This window comes from Fukomys damarensis, unplaced genomic scaffold (assembly GCF_012274545.1).
Source record: "Fukomys damarensis isolate Sample0158 unplaced genomic scaffold, DMR_v1.0_HiC HiC_scaffold_19, whole genome shotgun sequence".
NCBI classification, from domain to species: Eukaryota; Metazoa; Chordata; class Mammalia; order Rodentia; family Bathyergidae; genus Fukomys; species Fukomys damarensis.
In genome coordinates, this window is record NW_022900931.1 from 26,694,334 (window position 1) to 26,711,721 (window position 17,388).

Sequence of the window (17,388 nt, forward strand, 5' to 3'; positions counted from 1 at the left end):
TGCTGGATTAAACTGAGAATGCTATAGGACTGCATCGGTCCTTTAATCTGAGTTGAGATTATGTGTATGGCTCAGCTAATAGTATCTGGAAAATCCATTTTGCTGTAGAGCACAGTATGAGAAATGCAAAATAGATAAACATAGAAGTGAAATTATGCAGATTTGGACTAAAAGCTCAGCTCAGTTATTTTCTAGTACACCTGTGTAACCCTGGTCAAGTAACTAAACTGCTTGTACTTTAATTTCCTTGAGTGCAAGGTGAGACCAATAATTCTTCTCTCGTGACATTGTTGTGAGTAATAATGAGATCGGGGTACCTAAGGAATCCTGAGCAGTGCCTGGAACAGAGTAAGCACACATTAAATGACGGATGGATGGGTGGGTGGATGGATTGTAGAACAAGTGATCATTATTCTGGGGCATATCCAGCGTGCGTGTGCACACACACACACACACACACACACGTATACAGAAGGACTCACACATAGATTTCCCTGCATATTTTCCAGAAATGTAAGTGTCAGACGCCCTTTCTGTGGGCTTCGGTGTCATGGCTGTCATAGCATCAGTCCCTCTGCATGGTAACTGTCCAGTACCACATCTGTCTCTGTGACAGAGACATCGGGTATAAGGGCCATGCACAGTCCTGCAAACACAGCAGATGCTCACGGAATTCTGGTCAAATGACTTGTCTCCACCTTAGCAGATAGGGCTGCTGCACCAGTGACAAGGAGAGGCCTGTTCACTCACCCTACCAATGCATCTTAATTCTTTGGGATCAAAACGGATTCCTTTGAGCACTGCCAAAGTCAGCTGCAGGGGGCTGATGGCAGGACTGGTGTGTGGGATTGACAGCCGAGCCACAGGGCTGGCTGCAGTGCAGCAGAGTCTGCACTCAGCGGTGCTGGGCAGGGGTTGTGACCCCTGGGCTTGGGCAGTAGGTCCTTCCCTTCCTTATGCAGTGGTAGGTGGCCATGTCCAGAGGCTACTCAAACCTGTTGGATTCAGGGAGCCCAGCGTGCCCTCTGTGCTGGAGCCTGCACAGCTGTGATGGTCACCAGTCCTCTCCGTGCAGAGCCTCATGCTGGGGCCTACGTGTGACGGTGAGTGAGGAGGAAGCTGATCATCTTCTTTTTCTTCTCTATTTCTTTTCTGCTAGTTGTCTCTTCTCTGGCTTCACTCTCCTCTCTGTGTGTGGACTGGGGGAGTTGAGACCTGTGCCCAGGACACGGACTGGTGCCACTGTCCCATTGCTGTAGCCAGGATGCTCTCTGCAAAGCAGGACAGAGCAGACTCTTGGTCCCAGAGCACCAAACCCAAAGAGAAGATGTAAGAAGCTGGGCACAACCTGACCTTGCTGCAGACCATGCAGGATGGAGGGACTCCTTTTATGGATTATTTGCTTTATTAACTTGTGGGTTGGTTACAGAGTAGTAGGCATTACAGTGCTCTGGGTTTGTCTGCAGGCAGCACCCACCAGCTTGGGGAATTATTCCATTTTCCTCAAACACAGTGGAGGGCTTCTCCACTGACTGGTGTTTCTGGTTTGGGGAGATCGCTGGGCTGCTTCTCTGTGTCTTGCCACTGTCCTTGTTGGGGTTCCATCTCATTTGTTCTGGGCTGTTTTTAATGTGGAAGAACAACCAACCACTGTGTAAGTCAGCAGGGTCTGACAGCTAATGAGTAAACAAGCCCCACAGCCTGGTCCACTTAGCAGATACCATGATGCAGGCTGACTGGTGCATACTGCTGCTGCACACTGCTGAGAATAGTTTGTTCTGTAGTTCCTGCTAGAAGCAAACACTGCTTCATACAGGCTCTGTCTGCACCCTGGTGTAATGGTGGCAACTCTGTCCGTGGGCTGAGGCTAAACTGATCAATGCTGTTAACAGAACGAGGAAAAATGTTCCTTTACTCTTCCGAGCAGAACACATGGGTTCTGGCAAGACTCATGATCTGTTCATTGGCATGTGGGATTGATTCCTAAGGGCACAGCTTTTCATGACCTTTAAACAGAAATTACCAACACTGTTTAAAGTATGATTTTTTTTTTTTTGCACTGAGAAACCTGCCACCTTTTCTGTCGAGTGGAGGGCAGTGAATATCACATAAAGAATGACACGTAACGGTTTCCCTGATGGAGCTTGGTGCAGAGTGGGGGATTTTAAAGTCCCTACATCATGGAACGCAGGTCACTGTGTACATTAAGTAGCAAATCAGGTGTTGTCTTTGTTGTCTCCAGCATGTCAAGCAAGTGGAACTTTCCAGGCAGGGTGGTGCAGGCCTGTAATCCCAGCATTTGGAGGCTGGGGAAGGGGGATCACTGCCAGTTTGAAGCCAGCCTGGGCTATATAGTGAGTTCAAGACCAGCCTGAATTATACAGCAAGACTTGGTTTCAAAAAACAAGCAAACAAGCACAAAAGAAAGAAAGACAGAGATAGAGAGATAGACAGAGAGAGAGAGAGAGAGAGAGAGAGAGAGAGAAAGGAAATGGAACCCTACTTTATTAGTCACCTCCCAATGTGGCCAATGACCAACCAGACTCTTCTAGGTAGACCTTGCTTTTCTTTCTCCATAAGAACCATGGTACTGCAAGGGTCTGTAATGCATCCCTAGACTGGAGTTTAGACTTTAGCCCTGGAATCAGCTGGAGCATAGGGTATAGGAAGGAGGGAGCGGTGGATATGAGCCAGTTGGCACGATGGTTGGGCCCGCGGTGCAGCTGACAAGACGGATTCCACGTTAACACTCTGTGCATGAGGGAATTGTCTCCAAGCTTATTTCCACTCTGAGCTCCTCTCGGAGATCTGTTCACACAGGGACAAACCACAGGAATATAGGCCCTGGAGCGAAAGCAGCAAGGGAGGGGTAAGTCTTGAAGAACAATGTCTCCAAAGTGGGCTAAACTTCAGCATTGCTCATGAAGCACTTTCAAAAATAGATTCTTCCTTAGATTCTGGGACAGTAGATCCTGACCTGGGCCAGGACTTAGGGTGGGGTTATATTTTTGAAAGCTCCCGAGAGAGCCACTGGTAGGTTGATGTGGATTCGATAACATTGCTCTGGGTCTCATACAGTGACCACTTAGCTTCTCTGCAGCCTGAACATCTCCTGGGTGCAGAGCCCTCAACCTCTTCTCTCCATTCTGTGGGGCTCACTATCTGCTTTTCCAGGGTGAGGAGCACAGTTGGGCATGGATATGCTGTTAGAGAGTCATCACTGTACAAAGGGGAACTGTTGCAGGCAGGAATGCAGAACCACTGGCTTTCATGCTTATGTAGTAAGGATGTTCATTATGGGAAGCAGGAGTGTGGCACATGAAGAGGAGAGTAAGTGAGGTTCATGAACAAGTTCAAGTCTGTAAACAAATGCTCTGCTGACAACAGGCTAGGGGGCTAGGAGGCTAGGAGACCCACATGAGGTTCAAGGTTAGACTGAAAAATGCCATGTGGGCTAAAGTGACAAGAAACAGTGAAGGAGGAGCTGAGTGTGTGGCAGGTCTCTGTTGCAGGATTGCTCTAAGTCCATCCCATAGTACAGGATGGCAAGAACCCACTTCTATAGAGGCAGGTGGTAGATCAGAGCAGAGCCAGGCAACACTTAAAGCTGAAGCTCACTGTATTGCTCATGAAAAAAGCTTAGTGGCACAGCCTGTGGGCCATGCTATGGACTGTTTTTCTGAGAGTGTTGAAAGACTACCCAGGGTATTCTGTACTGACTCCTTTCATTTCTCATGATTGTGTGGGCTTAGCACTGGATATAAATGGGGTGGCTGCACAGAGTTGCTTTGTGGGCTCTTCCTCTGTGAAAGAAAATTTGACTCACTGTTGTCGTTTGGACCAGAAGGTACCCCAAAGGGCACATGTGCTGGTGGCTTTTTTGCCCGGTGATAGGATTTTAAAAGACAATTGGATCATTGGTGGATTGATTTATTGATTTTCACTTCGATGGCTTTCCTAGGAGACAACGCAAGTAGGAGCTGGGTAAGCAGGCATGGAGGTCGTGACTCTGAACATCGTATCTCACCCCCGGCCATCTCTGTCTCTCTCTCACTCGCTCTCTGTCCCGGCCACCGTGAGGTATAGCAGCCTTCCTCTGTTGTGTTCTCCCGCCACAATGCTCTGCCACAGTCAAGCCCAGAAACAGCAGAGGCAGCCAACTAGTTTGAAACTTCTGAGCCTGTGATCCAAAATAAATCTTTCCTTCTCTAGGTTGATTTTCTCAGGTATTTCATCACAGGGACAAAAGCTAGCACACTCAGCCAGTGACTAAATACTCAATCCCAACCTTGTGAGCCTAGAGCAGTACCAAAGTTAGCGAAACTATTATTTCCAAACTGATACTCACTTATGGAATTGTGTACGTAGATGACTTCCAATCATTGTGATCTGAGTTCTGGTGATTCTGGGTGATTATGCTTGAGGCTTATTATCAGAGGGTTTGTATTTTCCTAAAGGAGACAGGTGGGAGATGGACAACGAAACCAGAGAATTTGAGATAATAATGAGGGTCAAGGGGACGAATAAGGGCCAGAGGCTGGGCTGGGCTTGGGGGTTAGGACAGTCCTCCTTGGTGGGTGCCACGGCTGTGTCTGGATGTCCCCCAAGACCTCCTGTCATCACAGGTGGGGCTTTTTTCGAGGTGGCTGGATCTACAGTGTGTGACTCTGGAATTGATTCATGGTGCAGTGCAAGGCTCAAGGGCACTAGGATGCGGGCAGTGAGTGCTGCCTGCCCTGAGGAGCCTGGATGAGGCATATGGGATAGAGAAAGCACTGGCTGTCCCTTGCTAGCTTTGCTACCTTCTGCCCACCATGAACTGTCTATCTTCTTCAATACCTGTCTGCCGTGCCACCCTGCCTTAGAGCCGCCTTGGGTGTTGGGTATTTTATTCCAGCAACGAGAAGACATAACTAAGCCAGAGGGATATGTAGAAGACCCAACTGAGTAGATAGGAAGGAGCTTGGCATGTTCAAAGAATAGCAAGCACTTCAGCCAGCTGGGGAAATGAACTGGACCTCAGGGAGCCAGAGTGTTTTTCTGTGGCTGCTGGGAAAACCAAGCAGCGGGAGGAATAAATAATGTTTTCCATCTTAGCCACAAATTACACTGCATTTTGTACTGGGCTTTAGGCATGCCTATAGACTTAGGAGCTAAGTGGCTAAGTGGGCCATGTGACTGCCTCCTGCCCCCTTGCCAAGATTCTGTCCCCAAATGTCTCTATCTCTAGGAGGCTCCGAGGGTCAGCTTGGGTCAAGTCCCTGGGCAGAGGGGCGGCACATGGAAGCTGAGGCCCAGAGAGGTCCTTGGACTGCAGGACCCATGACAGGTGCATGCACAGTGGAGGGGGATATGTGGTCAGACCGTGAAGGCTTCTGGAGGAGGAGGTATTTTAAGGAACAAGCCTCATCCGTGAGGGTCTCTGCTGCTGGAGCTGGTGATGATCATGAAAAGTCTGGAAGGTCTCAAAAACTCATCTAGCAGAGAGCCTGGAGCAGCTGGGTTTGCGAGGCAGGTACCAGGTGGCAGGACGAGGTCACGCAGGATGGCTGTGTGGCTTTAGAGAAGGAAGAGCAGCCTGTGCTGCACAGTAGGAAGCATGGACCACACTGAAGTTGGGGTTCAGCTTGACCTGCTGCATCCCACTTGGGGCCTGGGGGAAGTGATTAGGATGAGGATGGTGGTGCCAAGGAGGATCAGATGGGACAGCGAGTCTGTGATCATCTGTGGCAGGTGAGATATGCATACCTTCCGCGCATTAGCGTTTCACGGCAGCAGCCTGGCCCTGGTACTGTTTCTAGGTAATAAAATGGAGGTGTGGAGCAGTCTGTAATGTGCCGGAGATCACACGGTCCATAAGCGTGTGAACTAGAAATGGGAAGCAGACAGGCTCCTCTATCCTGCCGGGCACCACCGGCTTTCAGGCAGGCTGATGAGACGCCAGCTCTAGCAAGGAGGAGAAAGCAAGATAAATGAGCAAGGAACACTTTTCTCAAAAAGTGTTTCTTTGGGGTCCTGTTTCACAGATTGTGGCCCCAGCCCCGATTCTCTCTCCCCCACTTGCTTCTCTCAATGTGTATGTGGAGAGTGCGGGTGGCCTGACATCACAGGCCAGGAGTTCACAGCATAATCCTGATCCGTTTACAGCCTTCGTTTATTTAGTGAAAGTAGCTCACGCCCCGTCTCTTCCCTCTGACGCGTGCCATCTTGTGAGTGGTTGAACTTATGATGCTGACTGCCTGAATTATTCGTTTCCACCCAACACTACTGTCTGTGACATTCCCCATTCCGTGGGGAATTGAGAGATGAACACAGAGCTCATTTAACTCTGGGGCCTTCAGCCACATACACCAGCCTGCCAGCCCTCGCTCCTCCCAGGGCCCAGGCCTACTCATCCTGACAGCGTCCAGTGGGCCTCACACAGGAAGCATCCTGTACTTTCCACATTGCCTCTCTCTTTCCCGTGCTTCGTCCCTTCCCAGCCCACCCTCCTCCACATCACCTGTGTATTCAGGTTTTCTCTCACCCACCCAGAGCTGTCAAATCATGATATTCATGGGGGCTGCAGGTGCTTGGCCAGCACTGGGAACTTGTGTTCTTGATAAGGACTTTGAAAAAAATGGCTGCTCCTGGCCCCTATCTCTGACCCAGGTGAACCTGGGGTAAGATTAGTGCTTAGTGTTCTTCCTGATCCCCCGTTAATGTGATAGTGATTGGACAGATATTCATCGTGCTTATGTGAAGTGCCCGACAGGATGCTTAGACACCAAGTAATGAGACATGGCCTCTACTCTGTGGAGGTGACAGTCCAGGGAGGGGAAGGACAGGGAAACCCACAGTTAGCATGGTGGGAAATGAGTCAGGTGGAGAGAAGGGGCAGGCCAGGACTACGCTTCAGGAGGTGGAAACTATAGGAATCGGGCTGATCATAGGGGAGTGTGGGGGAGGAAATCACCAAGGTGTCTCTGTTTTCATCTTTACCTGCTCAATGCAATGGCTCAGTTCATTGAGTTAGGATATAAAGGACAAGAAAATGTATTAATTTTGGGACATTTGAGCTTAGGACATTCCACTAAAGCTGTTCTCTAGGTGGCTGGACACATGCATCTGGAACTTCACAGAGTTGGGCTGCTGATAAAGATTTGAGAGTTCTTGACTTAGGGGCAATCCATAAAATCTTGAATTTAGCCAGGAAGAGGATATAGCGAGGGGAGTACTAGTATTAATCTGGTTTCAACCCCATATTCCATCCAGCTACTTAATAAAGCAAACTGTGGCATCTCTTTTTCATTTCTCCCATCTGTCTCCTCACCAACTGCAGTCTTGGGTTTGCTCCTACCATTCCTTTGAAACTTCCTCACATAGAAGTTTTCATGGACACGTAATAATTGTAGATATTATAGAGCACCCTACACTATTTTGTTACAAGTATAGATTGCATAATGATTAAACCAGGCTAACCTATAACTTTAGCATTGAATTTATCATTAAGCATTTTTCCTAACTTTAGAGAAATAAACACTACATTATTACATGGCAGTCACCCTACTGTGACAATAGAATAAAATTTATTCCTTTAACCTAACTGTAACATTGTGCCCATTGACCCACTGACAGACCTCTCCCCAGGCCTTTCTCCTCCCCTTCCTTCCCTGGGCTCTGGTAACTACCACTTTCCTCTCAGTTTCAGTGAGTTCAGCCTTTTTAGATTCCACATATGAGTGAGATCATGTGGTATTTGTCTTTCTGTGCCTGGCTTATTTCATTTACCATGGTGTCTTCCAGATTCATCCTTATTGCTGTAAACAACAGGGTTTCATTCTTATTACTGAATAGTATTCCCTGGTGTATATATACTACATTTTGTTTACAGGTTCATCCACTGATGGGTACTTATGGGCAAAGTCTAGCAGATGTTTTGCTGTTTCTAACTCACTTGAGCTCTTCATCGAGAAAACTTTAGTTCCCTTCTTGAACCCTTCCTCCTTGGGTCTTGGTAGCACTTCTCTCTTTTGGTTTCCTTGGTTTAAGTATTTTTTTTAGACAGAGCTCTGCAGAGGCATTACCATGCAGGAGAACAGAGATTGGAGGCATCAGACTTCGACATATTGGATTCAGAGCTGCAACTTTCTAGCTTGTAAGTGAATTCCTCAGCCTTCTACAGTCTTGAGTTCTCCCAGATATAGCATGGAAATCAAAATTGCAACTTCCAGAACATGGCAAAAATTAAGTGAGCTACGCCTAAGACATTCAGCTGAGTGTCTGTCCCCTTAAGAGCAGTTTATAAGTGGCAGCTCACGTTGTTTGGTGTGTTCATAGCACAAACGGCAATACAGCAGAAAGGACATGGCTTAGGGGACTGATCATTGAGATGCGCTCCCTGACTAGCAAAACCCAACTTGTAAACATATGAAAGGGCACCTTCTCAGACGCCAGCCCAGAGCCACTGAGTCGGGCTCTTGGTGACTGGGGCACCTGGCTGTGCTTCAACAGGTGTTGCAGGTGATTTTGAAAACACATGTTAAGGTCTGAAAACAGTAGTGTAAGACAAGTTAGAGCAAAGGGTGAAATGTAAAGATTGGAATGCCAATGGGGGAGAGAAGCGTCTCTTCAAATGAGACTGGAAGGTCAGAGAAGAAACACTGAAGGCCACAGAAGGAGACTTTCTCACATGATGCTCTTGGTTGCTCAGTGAAGATGTTATGGTTTCTATCTACATGTCCCCCAAGAGCCTCAAGAACCCATTGGCAGGGCTTTGAGAGGTGTTTGGATCATGAGGGCTTATAGCTGACTTGCTCTTAGGAAGTGGGGTCTGGGGAGAAGAGGTGGGTCACTGTGTGTGTGTGTGGGTGGCCTAGCAGGGTATAGCTCCCTCCCAGGGTCCTCCTTTCTTCTCTGCTTCCCAATTCCTTCTCCCTAACATGATCAGCTACTCCCCTCTACCCTGCCCTGCCGCCCTGCCTTAGAGCCAGCCGAAATAAACCTCTCCATCTTTAAATTGTGGGTGTCCGGTCTTTTGTCGCAGCAGTGAAGAAAGTGACTAAGATAGAAGGTAAGGCTATCCAGTGACCGCAAGGAAAGGGTAGTAGAGGGTTGTAGACAGAGCCACAATTTGGAAACAACTGATGGGATGTGGCAGAAAACTGAGAAGAAGGAGGGGTAGGTGGCAGCGTGGCACAGCTGATGCTGCCAGCTACTTTTTTGTGGCACCAGTCCATGAAGTATAATTGTTCCAGTGGTGCTTAGAATCCCAAATCTGCTTAGAGAGGAGGGAGCAGAAGGTTCTGATGTAATGCAAAGCATGAGTGTGTGGTCACCTGGAAGAGTCAGGCACCGGAGCACATGCATGATTGGAGTGACAGGCCAATTCCTGTTCAATGGAGCAGGAAACAACTGGATGGGACCTAATTGCTTTGGAGAAAATGGGGCCGAGGGATGGAGTGAGAACATGAGGGTGGTGCAAGAGCAGGGATAGCAGACTTTTGGATAAGGCGTCACCTGCCTAGCCGGTGGTCAGGAACTGCTGGCTGAGGAAAAGTAGGATGGACACTGAGGACATTCCAGGTGACAGAGATTCACAAGTGCATGTCCATGTTGCCTGTGATGGCTGCAGGATTGTGGCAGGAAATGAAGATGGGAGCCAGATAAAAATCATAAGGAGGGTTTTGTGCTGAACGTCATACACTCATGGGAGGGGATTTTTATAGACAAGAGCAAAAGGTTAGAAGTAACAGCAGCCAGTACTGCTGCTCCTCCCTTCAAACAAAACATGAAGTTGCTGTAAAAAGTGGCTTCTTTCAGTACTAACCACCATCAGAAATAAATCCACTGTGGTGTTAAAACATAGCTTGTATTTAAAGGTCTCTAAGTATGATTCAGAACTAAAAGTCTAGAAGCAGCCTGTTATTACAAAAGAATCAGCTCTTAACAGCCTCCTCCGTAGCTGAGCAGAAAGACCAGGAGTGCTGTTGTAGTTCTCTCTGGAACTAAGTAGCTGGCTTGCTAGGGGTGCATCCCTTCTTCCCTCAGACCTGAGGACTGATCTGAAAAGTGAGGGATTGGATTGGAAGTTCTGTAAGACCCTTGCCAGCCTGGGGTTAGATGGCCCTTTCCAGTACTGCTGCAGGTATTGCTCTGCTCTGAGTTTTGCTTCTTCACATCTTGGTGAAGACCAATTGTACTGCCAGGTCATCAGGACATGAGTTAGCCTTATCTGCTAAAACCCTCCTTCTTGTTATAGTGAGCCACCGATGGTGACATCTCAGTGCTCCTCTACACGGTACGGTGCTTCATTTGGACTATCCTCATCCCGTTTTTGTCTTAAAAAATTCGTATAGTTCTTTAATCAGAAATAAAGTGTCTCCTCCTCATGAAGTCGTTAACACTCCACTAGGCCGCTAGTCAACTCTTTGCATGGCACTTTGAACGTGTCCTATTGTGACCTCATCTGTGTCCACCTTTGTCATTTCTTCTACTATCTAGGGGGCTCCTTAGGGGCAAAGTGTGTGAGCTCTTCTCATACTGGACGTTCAGGGAATGCTTCCTGCATAGAACAGAAGTTCTGCAATTCAGAGTCTCTGTACAGAAAAGGCTTTCCCAGAAGAGTCCCCTGTGAGACACTGAGCCCTCAGTAGAGCACGTTCAGCTGTTTTCCCCTTAGAGACAAAGCTATGGAGGCACAGAGCAATGGAACAAAAATAATCCCATGGTTGCTCAGCTCATGAGGAGCTTGAGACGGGGACTGAGGCTCAGGTATTGATTCTGAAGCTGTTGTTTTCTTCCTGTCTTTGACACTGCCCCCCGCATACGTGCAGCAACATGGGTTTGAGATACAGGGTCTCTCTGTATTATCTTTGGAGCTTTTCTGCAAATATGACTATTCTAAAATGAAGTATATTTAAAGAGAGAAAGTAGAGGACGGAGCCATAATATGTTATTGATGGAAATGCAAAATTGCACAGCCACACTGGGAAACAATCTGGCGGTTTCTCATAAAGTCAAACATACACTTAGCATATGATGTCGCAGTTACACTACTTGCTATTTGCCCAAGTGAAATCAAAAGCTCTTTTTGCACCAAAACTGGTGCACAAATACCTAGTAAAAGTTCACGCACAATTCCTAAAAATTGGAGACAATTCAGACAACCCTCAATTAGATAGAGGAAGGATAAATGAACTTCAGCGTACCCGTATGGTAAAATACTGTTCAGTAAAGGGGAACAACTTATGGAGATACACAACAGCACGGAGGAATGCACTGTGCTAAGTCAGAGAAGTCAGACTCTAACAATCTACAAACTGTGTGGACGCTTACACGCCATGGACATGAAACAGACCTTGCCAGGTTATGGGGATGGGAGTACGAGACAGAGGGAGACATGGGGTGTTAGGAAGTGACAGAACTGTGCTGCGTCTTGGTGATGGCTGTGATTACCTGACTGTACTTACTCACTGAAACTTGCAGGACTGCACACCAAGAAAGGTGACATCACTTGTGTAAATTACAACCTTCATTTAAAAATAAAGGGGAAAATCTCATGGTTGATTGCCACTTTTCAAAATTCCTTTCCCCCAAGAGGTTGCTTACATAGTGTTCTCACGTAATACCTTTGTGCGGGCTTTGTTTCCAAACACTCAGTTTGTGCTGTTTTATGTGAATATTACTGTTCCACTTGCCGTGCAGAGATTCGTTCCTGGGTGCCAGGGTCCAGGGAAGCAGACACAGACGGCAGAGTCAGAGACCTGAGCACAGACAGCCAGGCTAGTGTCTGAACAGTCCTGATGTTGGCTAATTGCTCTTTAACTGCCTGCTTTTGATACAGTCAGTAGCTGAGTAGTCCCTACTCTTATGCTAGCCTTCCAGTTTATGGAGCCTTTCACATACGTCCACTCCTGTGATCCACATAGTACCTGTGCCACTCAGGGGAGGCAAGTGTTGTCCTTGCCACTTTAAAAGGAGAGCAAGATGCAGAATTCTCACCTTTGAGTGCCTATACTGTCTGTTTTGGACCTCTCGATAGTTTGCCAATTCTAAAGGCATGGCAGTTCATTGTAATACATATGACTGTCTCACAGAAAAGGAAACTGAGGTTCTGGGAAGCTCCCAAGCCTAATGAGTATTAGAACCAAGAGTTTGGAACCAACATGTTCTGGTTCCAAGTCTACTTCCCTTTCTGAGGTACTGGGGTGTGGTGTTGAGACTTTTAGGAAGAGTACACTTCAGTTAACGGTATTTTACTGTGAATGCCACACCATTAATATACTAATAAGTGGACAATTTTAACTGGCTCCTTTATCAGATCTAGATTTCTATAAGTAAAATCTGCTTTTTCTGTTGTCATCTCCAATAGAAACTTTGGGAGCTTGGAAGACACACTGTAATCTCTGTGTTTCTCTTGGCTTCTGGTGTTTGAGTAGGATCTGGATGCATGAAAACACTGTGTATGCTGGAAGCTACAACTCCCAGGAAAAAGGGTTCATCACTGTAAACATAAGAAGGAGTTTTCAACAAATACTAAAACGTTTACATCAAAATTAGTATTTTTTTGAAGAGACTTGCTCTGAGAGGCCACCCAATTTAATTGCTTTGTAATGTCTCCTTTTTGTGCAAGACAGTAATGCCACTCTCCTATCAGGTTTAGTTGTGAATCCCTTTTCCTCATATCCTTGATGGTCTCTGAGCTCCTGGGTAGGCTGGACCTTCTCGCAGCGTCCCCAGAATCCAGCCCTGAGCCTGGCTTACCCTGGTGCTCCGGCCATATTTACTGAGTGGAACTGAACCCTGACTCACTCATCTAGGCCTCAGCTGTAACTAGGGGTCTCTGGAAGTCCCCGTGTACACCCCTATATTTTTCTTTGGAGTGCCTGTTGGATGTTGCCTTCTACTTCCCCGTCTTCTGTTTTCTTATTTATTTATTTACTTTTGCAATTCTGGGGATGGAACCAGGCCCTTACACATACCAGGCAAGCATTCTACCACTGAGATGTACCCCGCCTCCCTTTAAAAAATATTATTGACAGAATCTCATTAAATAGCTCAGGCTGGCCTCAAATCTCCTGTCTTCCTGCTTCAGCTTCACAAGTAGCTGAGGTTGCAGGTGTGTGTCACCATGCCTTAACTCCCTTATCAACATCTTAAAGGAAAGTATTTTCTAATACTTGAAAGGGAAACACCAATGGGTGAGTGAAACTAAAACTACTACCGAAGGAAAATGAAAAGTTCCACTCCCTCTTGGTATTTGAGCTAATGTAGAAGAATATGTGTGGGTCTTGTTCCAAGCCCATGAGAAACAGATGTGTGTGCTCCATCTTTGCAGAGCGGTCACCTCCAGGAGGTACTTTGTTCTTACCACCTGAGGAGAAGTCCTCTGCACTAGGAGTCAGAAACCCGACTCCATCGCTAAATTGTGAAAGCTGGAATAGAGAACCAGCTTACACAGCCTCGGCACTCAGGCCGGCTCAACCCCGAGCTCAGTTCCGGAATTGTTCTTCCCCTCAGGCCCGAGGCTCTCTTCCGAGATGACCCTCACTTCGGGCTGACAGGGCTCTTTAGCCTTTTGGGGTGTGAGTGTCATCTTGTGTCTTCAGCCTGGGAGCCCTGAGGGGCGGTGATCATCAGGACTGCCTTCTGCTTTCTTCCTCAGTGCCTGGCATCAAAATCTATACACAGTGGCTCTACAGAGGATTTTGGAAGGAAGTCTCTTAGGCCAAAAAGGGCCTCAGCTTACAGTACAAGCTTTCAGAGGCTAGATGGCACTGTTGCTAGAGTCAAGTCAGGTGTGCTCTGCACTAGCCCGGTGAGGAGGAAAGGGGAATGGAGACAGCAGGGGCCTGCAGTCCTTCCTTGCTGGGAATGCTTGGGACTCACTAGGCACGGTGAGCCAACTCCTACCTGACCACCACAGCTGCTTTGCCATTTCCTGGGCACCTTTGCAAGTGTGGCTCTGGGAGGTCTTTAGCACCGTCTCCTGTGGCAGGCAGGACAGTTGTCTCAGTCCTGGCTTTACAAAATGGTAGCTCAGAACGTTTGAGTCCCTGAACTAAATTTGTACAGCAGTTATACAGCGGGACTTTTTACCATTCGTGCCTCCCGGCTTCACCTCCTTAAGGAATTCTTCAGAGCAGGAGGGCTGTGCTAATGGTGCCCGGTCCCCGAACTTGCCCCATCTGATGGGGAGAGGGAGATTCACTCAGTCCGCTTGACTGCGTGGGTCACCCTGACCTACACCTCTGGATGTCTGCATATTCGAAGAAGGGAGAATGCAGTCACTTTGGAGGAAACAAATGATACTCCACATGGGCTCTGGAGAATAAAACTTTGTTCAGTCTTCAGGATCTAGAGTCAGTGGTTGAGGTTATTCAAGCATAGTCTCTTTCTAGGCCTCTCCCTGGTAGCTGTGTACTTCCTGCCACTCATCCATCACTTTGCCGTGTTCCTGTGTTTCAACAAACAAACTCTGTGCAGTGGCCAGGGCAGATTCTGCTGCTGTGGCCACTTTACAGATGAAGAAGTAGAGGGTCCAGACGTGAAGGGTCGGGATATGCCCAGGGTCCCACAGCTGACAAGTGGCTGAACTAGAGCGTCAGCTCAGAGTGGAGCTGAACTCAAACCATGCCCTCTTTGCACTGTGGTTTTGCCGAGCTATGTCAGCTCATCTAGAAATTACAAAATTAGGAATTCTGTGGATATGGAAGGAGAAGTTATAGGGTGGCAAATGATGCTATGCAAATTTTGAGAGCAAAATCATATCTGTTCTTTTTGACTTCTGATTGTTCTGTTCCTCCTCCAGGATGATGACGAAGATAAACTGAGCTGGAAGGACCGGTTCCCAGGTTACTTGATGAACTTTGCCTCCATCTTGTTCATGGTAATGTCCCAGGGACCTCCTGCCTGTGACCGTGAGCGTGTAGAGCCCACTTGGAAGCCTGTGCATGTTTATTCTTTGTTTTGTGGAAATGATAAGGGGCTGGGAAATGTGGAGCCGAGGGCCTCTGAAGAGAAACAACAGCTTACCCAATAGTGAGGCCACTGACCTCACATGTCTGAGGTCGGAGCTTCCAAAGTGGGTTGGGAGATGGTACCTTCACCTGCCAACCCTAGAACCTGGAGGGAACTGCAAAAAAGAGGGCTGCAGAGTTGTGGCAGCTTGTTTGGGATGTGGGTGGCTCTCTCTGATGGTTTATGGAGTGCAACTGTGTCTGGATGCCACAGGAGACAGCCAGCTGGGCTGTAAGTCTGATTCTTTAGTGTCCCCGTACAGTAGTTCTGTGTTTATTTCCCTGTGTTCTTCCATACAGTTTTGTAGAGCCTTTCTGCAAGACCCAGATGGCCTCAGCTGTGAAGCAGAGGGAAGAGCCTGCGATTCAGACTGAGTAGATCAGGGTAGTAGCTCCTTCCCGGGAGCTGGGCTGGGTAAGATGGCAGTGACATGGGCCAGACTTCAGGGAAAGGAAACACAAGTTGGAGGAGGGGAGGGCACTCCCCCACCAGTCCTTCTCCATGGGGAGATTCCTACGTGGGAGCAGGTGTTTGGCTTTCAGAGGAGTGTGTGTCAGGACAGCGCAGAGCATCTTGAAGCAAGGCTTCACATTCCTAGCAGGGTGGAAGAGGGATTATTTGTTCCCAAACTTAGGACTGCAGAATCAGTGTGATTCTCTGGCCCTCGGATCGGAGGTAAGTAACCCTAACCCTGGAGCGAAGTTATTCTTGCCAGTGTCATTGTCATTGTGACTGCTGAGGTGGGAACTATATCCCACTCTCCGAAATTTAAGAAGTGAAGGAAACTTAGACAACGTCCAGCTCAACTCCTTATTTTGCACCTGAAGTGAGACTTGTCAGAGTTTAGCAGTCTAAATTATTCTCTTCACATTGTCTACTGAGTTTGAGGCCTGTAGATTTATCCAGGAATGTGTGGTGAGTGGCACTGGGCTAAGCTGGAATGATACAAAGTTTAATTTAGCTCTTCAAAGCCTCCCACAGTGTGGACATTGTTGCCAAAGACTTCATTCATTCATTCAAAAAATATTTAATGGGTGGAACTATGTGCTCAACACTATTCTTAGGCACTGGGTAAAGCAATAAACAAAACAAAATAATCCTTCCCTTTAAGAGTTTACAGCTGGTAAATTTGTAAGTACGTAAGTAAGTAAAATTCCATCTCCAGTAGTGGTGAATTAGGGTATTTGGACCATCTTATTTTGCTGAAATCAATTTAAAAATTGGATAAACACATTTTTCAATTTTCTTAAAACTTTAAAAGGCTGGCATGCTGGTAATAATACTAGGTTAAAAGTCTAGGGGTAGCTGGGACCCAAGGAAACAAATACCTTGACATTAATACTGCTTTTCTCACCTAGGCAAATTTCGTTTTGCAGAAACTAGGAGAACTGAAATAAAGGACTGTGCCTGGCTCAGAGTGGGGAAAATTTTCACAGCAAGTGTAATTCACAAAGGAATAGTCTCAAAATATATAAAGATTACAAACCAATGGAAAAAGACAATACAAAAAGAATAGAGAAAACTTGAATAGGTTTTTGACAAAAGAGGAAATTCAAATGGCCAATAAACCTCAGAAAGAGTATTCAGTCTCATTAACAACCATAGAAATTCTAATTTAAGCCACTATGAAATACCAACAAATAGCATGGCATTAAAAAACCTGTCAATAACAAGGAAAGCTCATGTGTGTGCACAGCAAAATACATGTAGAAAAAATGCTGTTTGTCATAATCCCAGACTGGAGAGAGTCCATATGCCCACCCTCAGATGAATGGCTAAATAAAGTGATGTATATTTACACAAGTAATTTATAGTCATGAAAACAGGCAAACTGATATAAGCGCAATATGCAATACAGTGGGAGAAAAAAACCAAGACAAAAGAATATATAGTTTGTTTCTGTTCATACAAAGTTCAGAAAAGACCACCCTAAATGAAAGTACACACACCCAAGTTAAAGCACTACAGAGATGAGCAGGAAGTGCCTGGCATGGATTCCGGCGCCCTGGTCTGCATCCGGAGCAGGCGTGGGGAGGAGAGGAAGTGATGGGCTGGGTGTGTGGAGGTGCTGCCCACGTGCGTCTGGGTTGTGCTGGACGATGCTTCACTCACTCAACTGCGTGTGCCTGGTCTGAAATGAGTGTTTCTGTACGTTCACAGTGAAATTAAAAACACACAACGTATGCATTAGACAGATTGGGCAGAGGAGTCCTCATTGAGAAGATTTTAGCAAGGTTCAGGAGGAGGCAAAGGCGTCAGTCACATGGATGTTTAACAAATACTAAAAACTAGGTCAAAAATGGATCATCCTACCAAAGCTTCTGTTCATTCATTCTGATTCTCTCTCTCTCTCTCTCTCTCTCTCTCTCTCTCTCTCTCTCTCTCTCT

At 46.9% G+C, this 17,388-nt stretch overlaps 1 protein-coding gene across 1 annotated transcript in view; it reads left to right on the forward strand.

Annotated features, from left to right (window-relative positions):
* Positions 1 to 17,388, forward strand: part of Ano2 (anoctamin 2) — a 283,786-nt gene that overhangs the window by 202,666 nt on the left and 63,732 nt on the right. Inside the window, exon 14 of the mRNA XM_010611608.2 lies at positions 14,792 to 14,869. Within this exon, the coding sequence (XP_010609910.1) occupies positions 14,792 to 14,869 (78 nt within the window). The remainder of the gene's footprint in view (positions 1 to 14,791; positions 14,870 to 17,388) is intronic.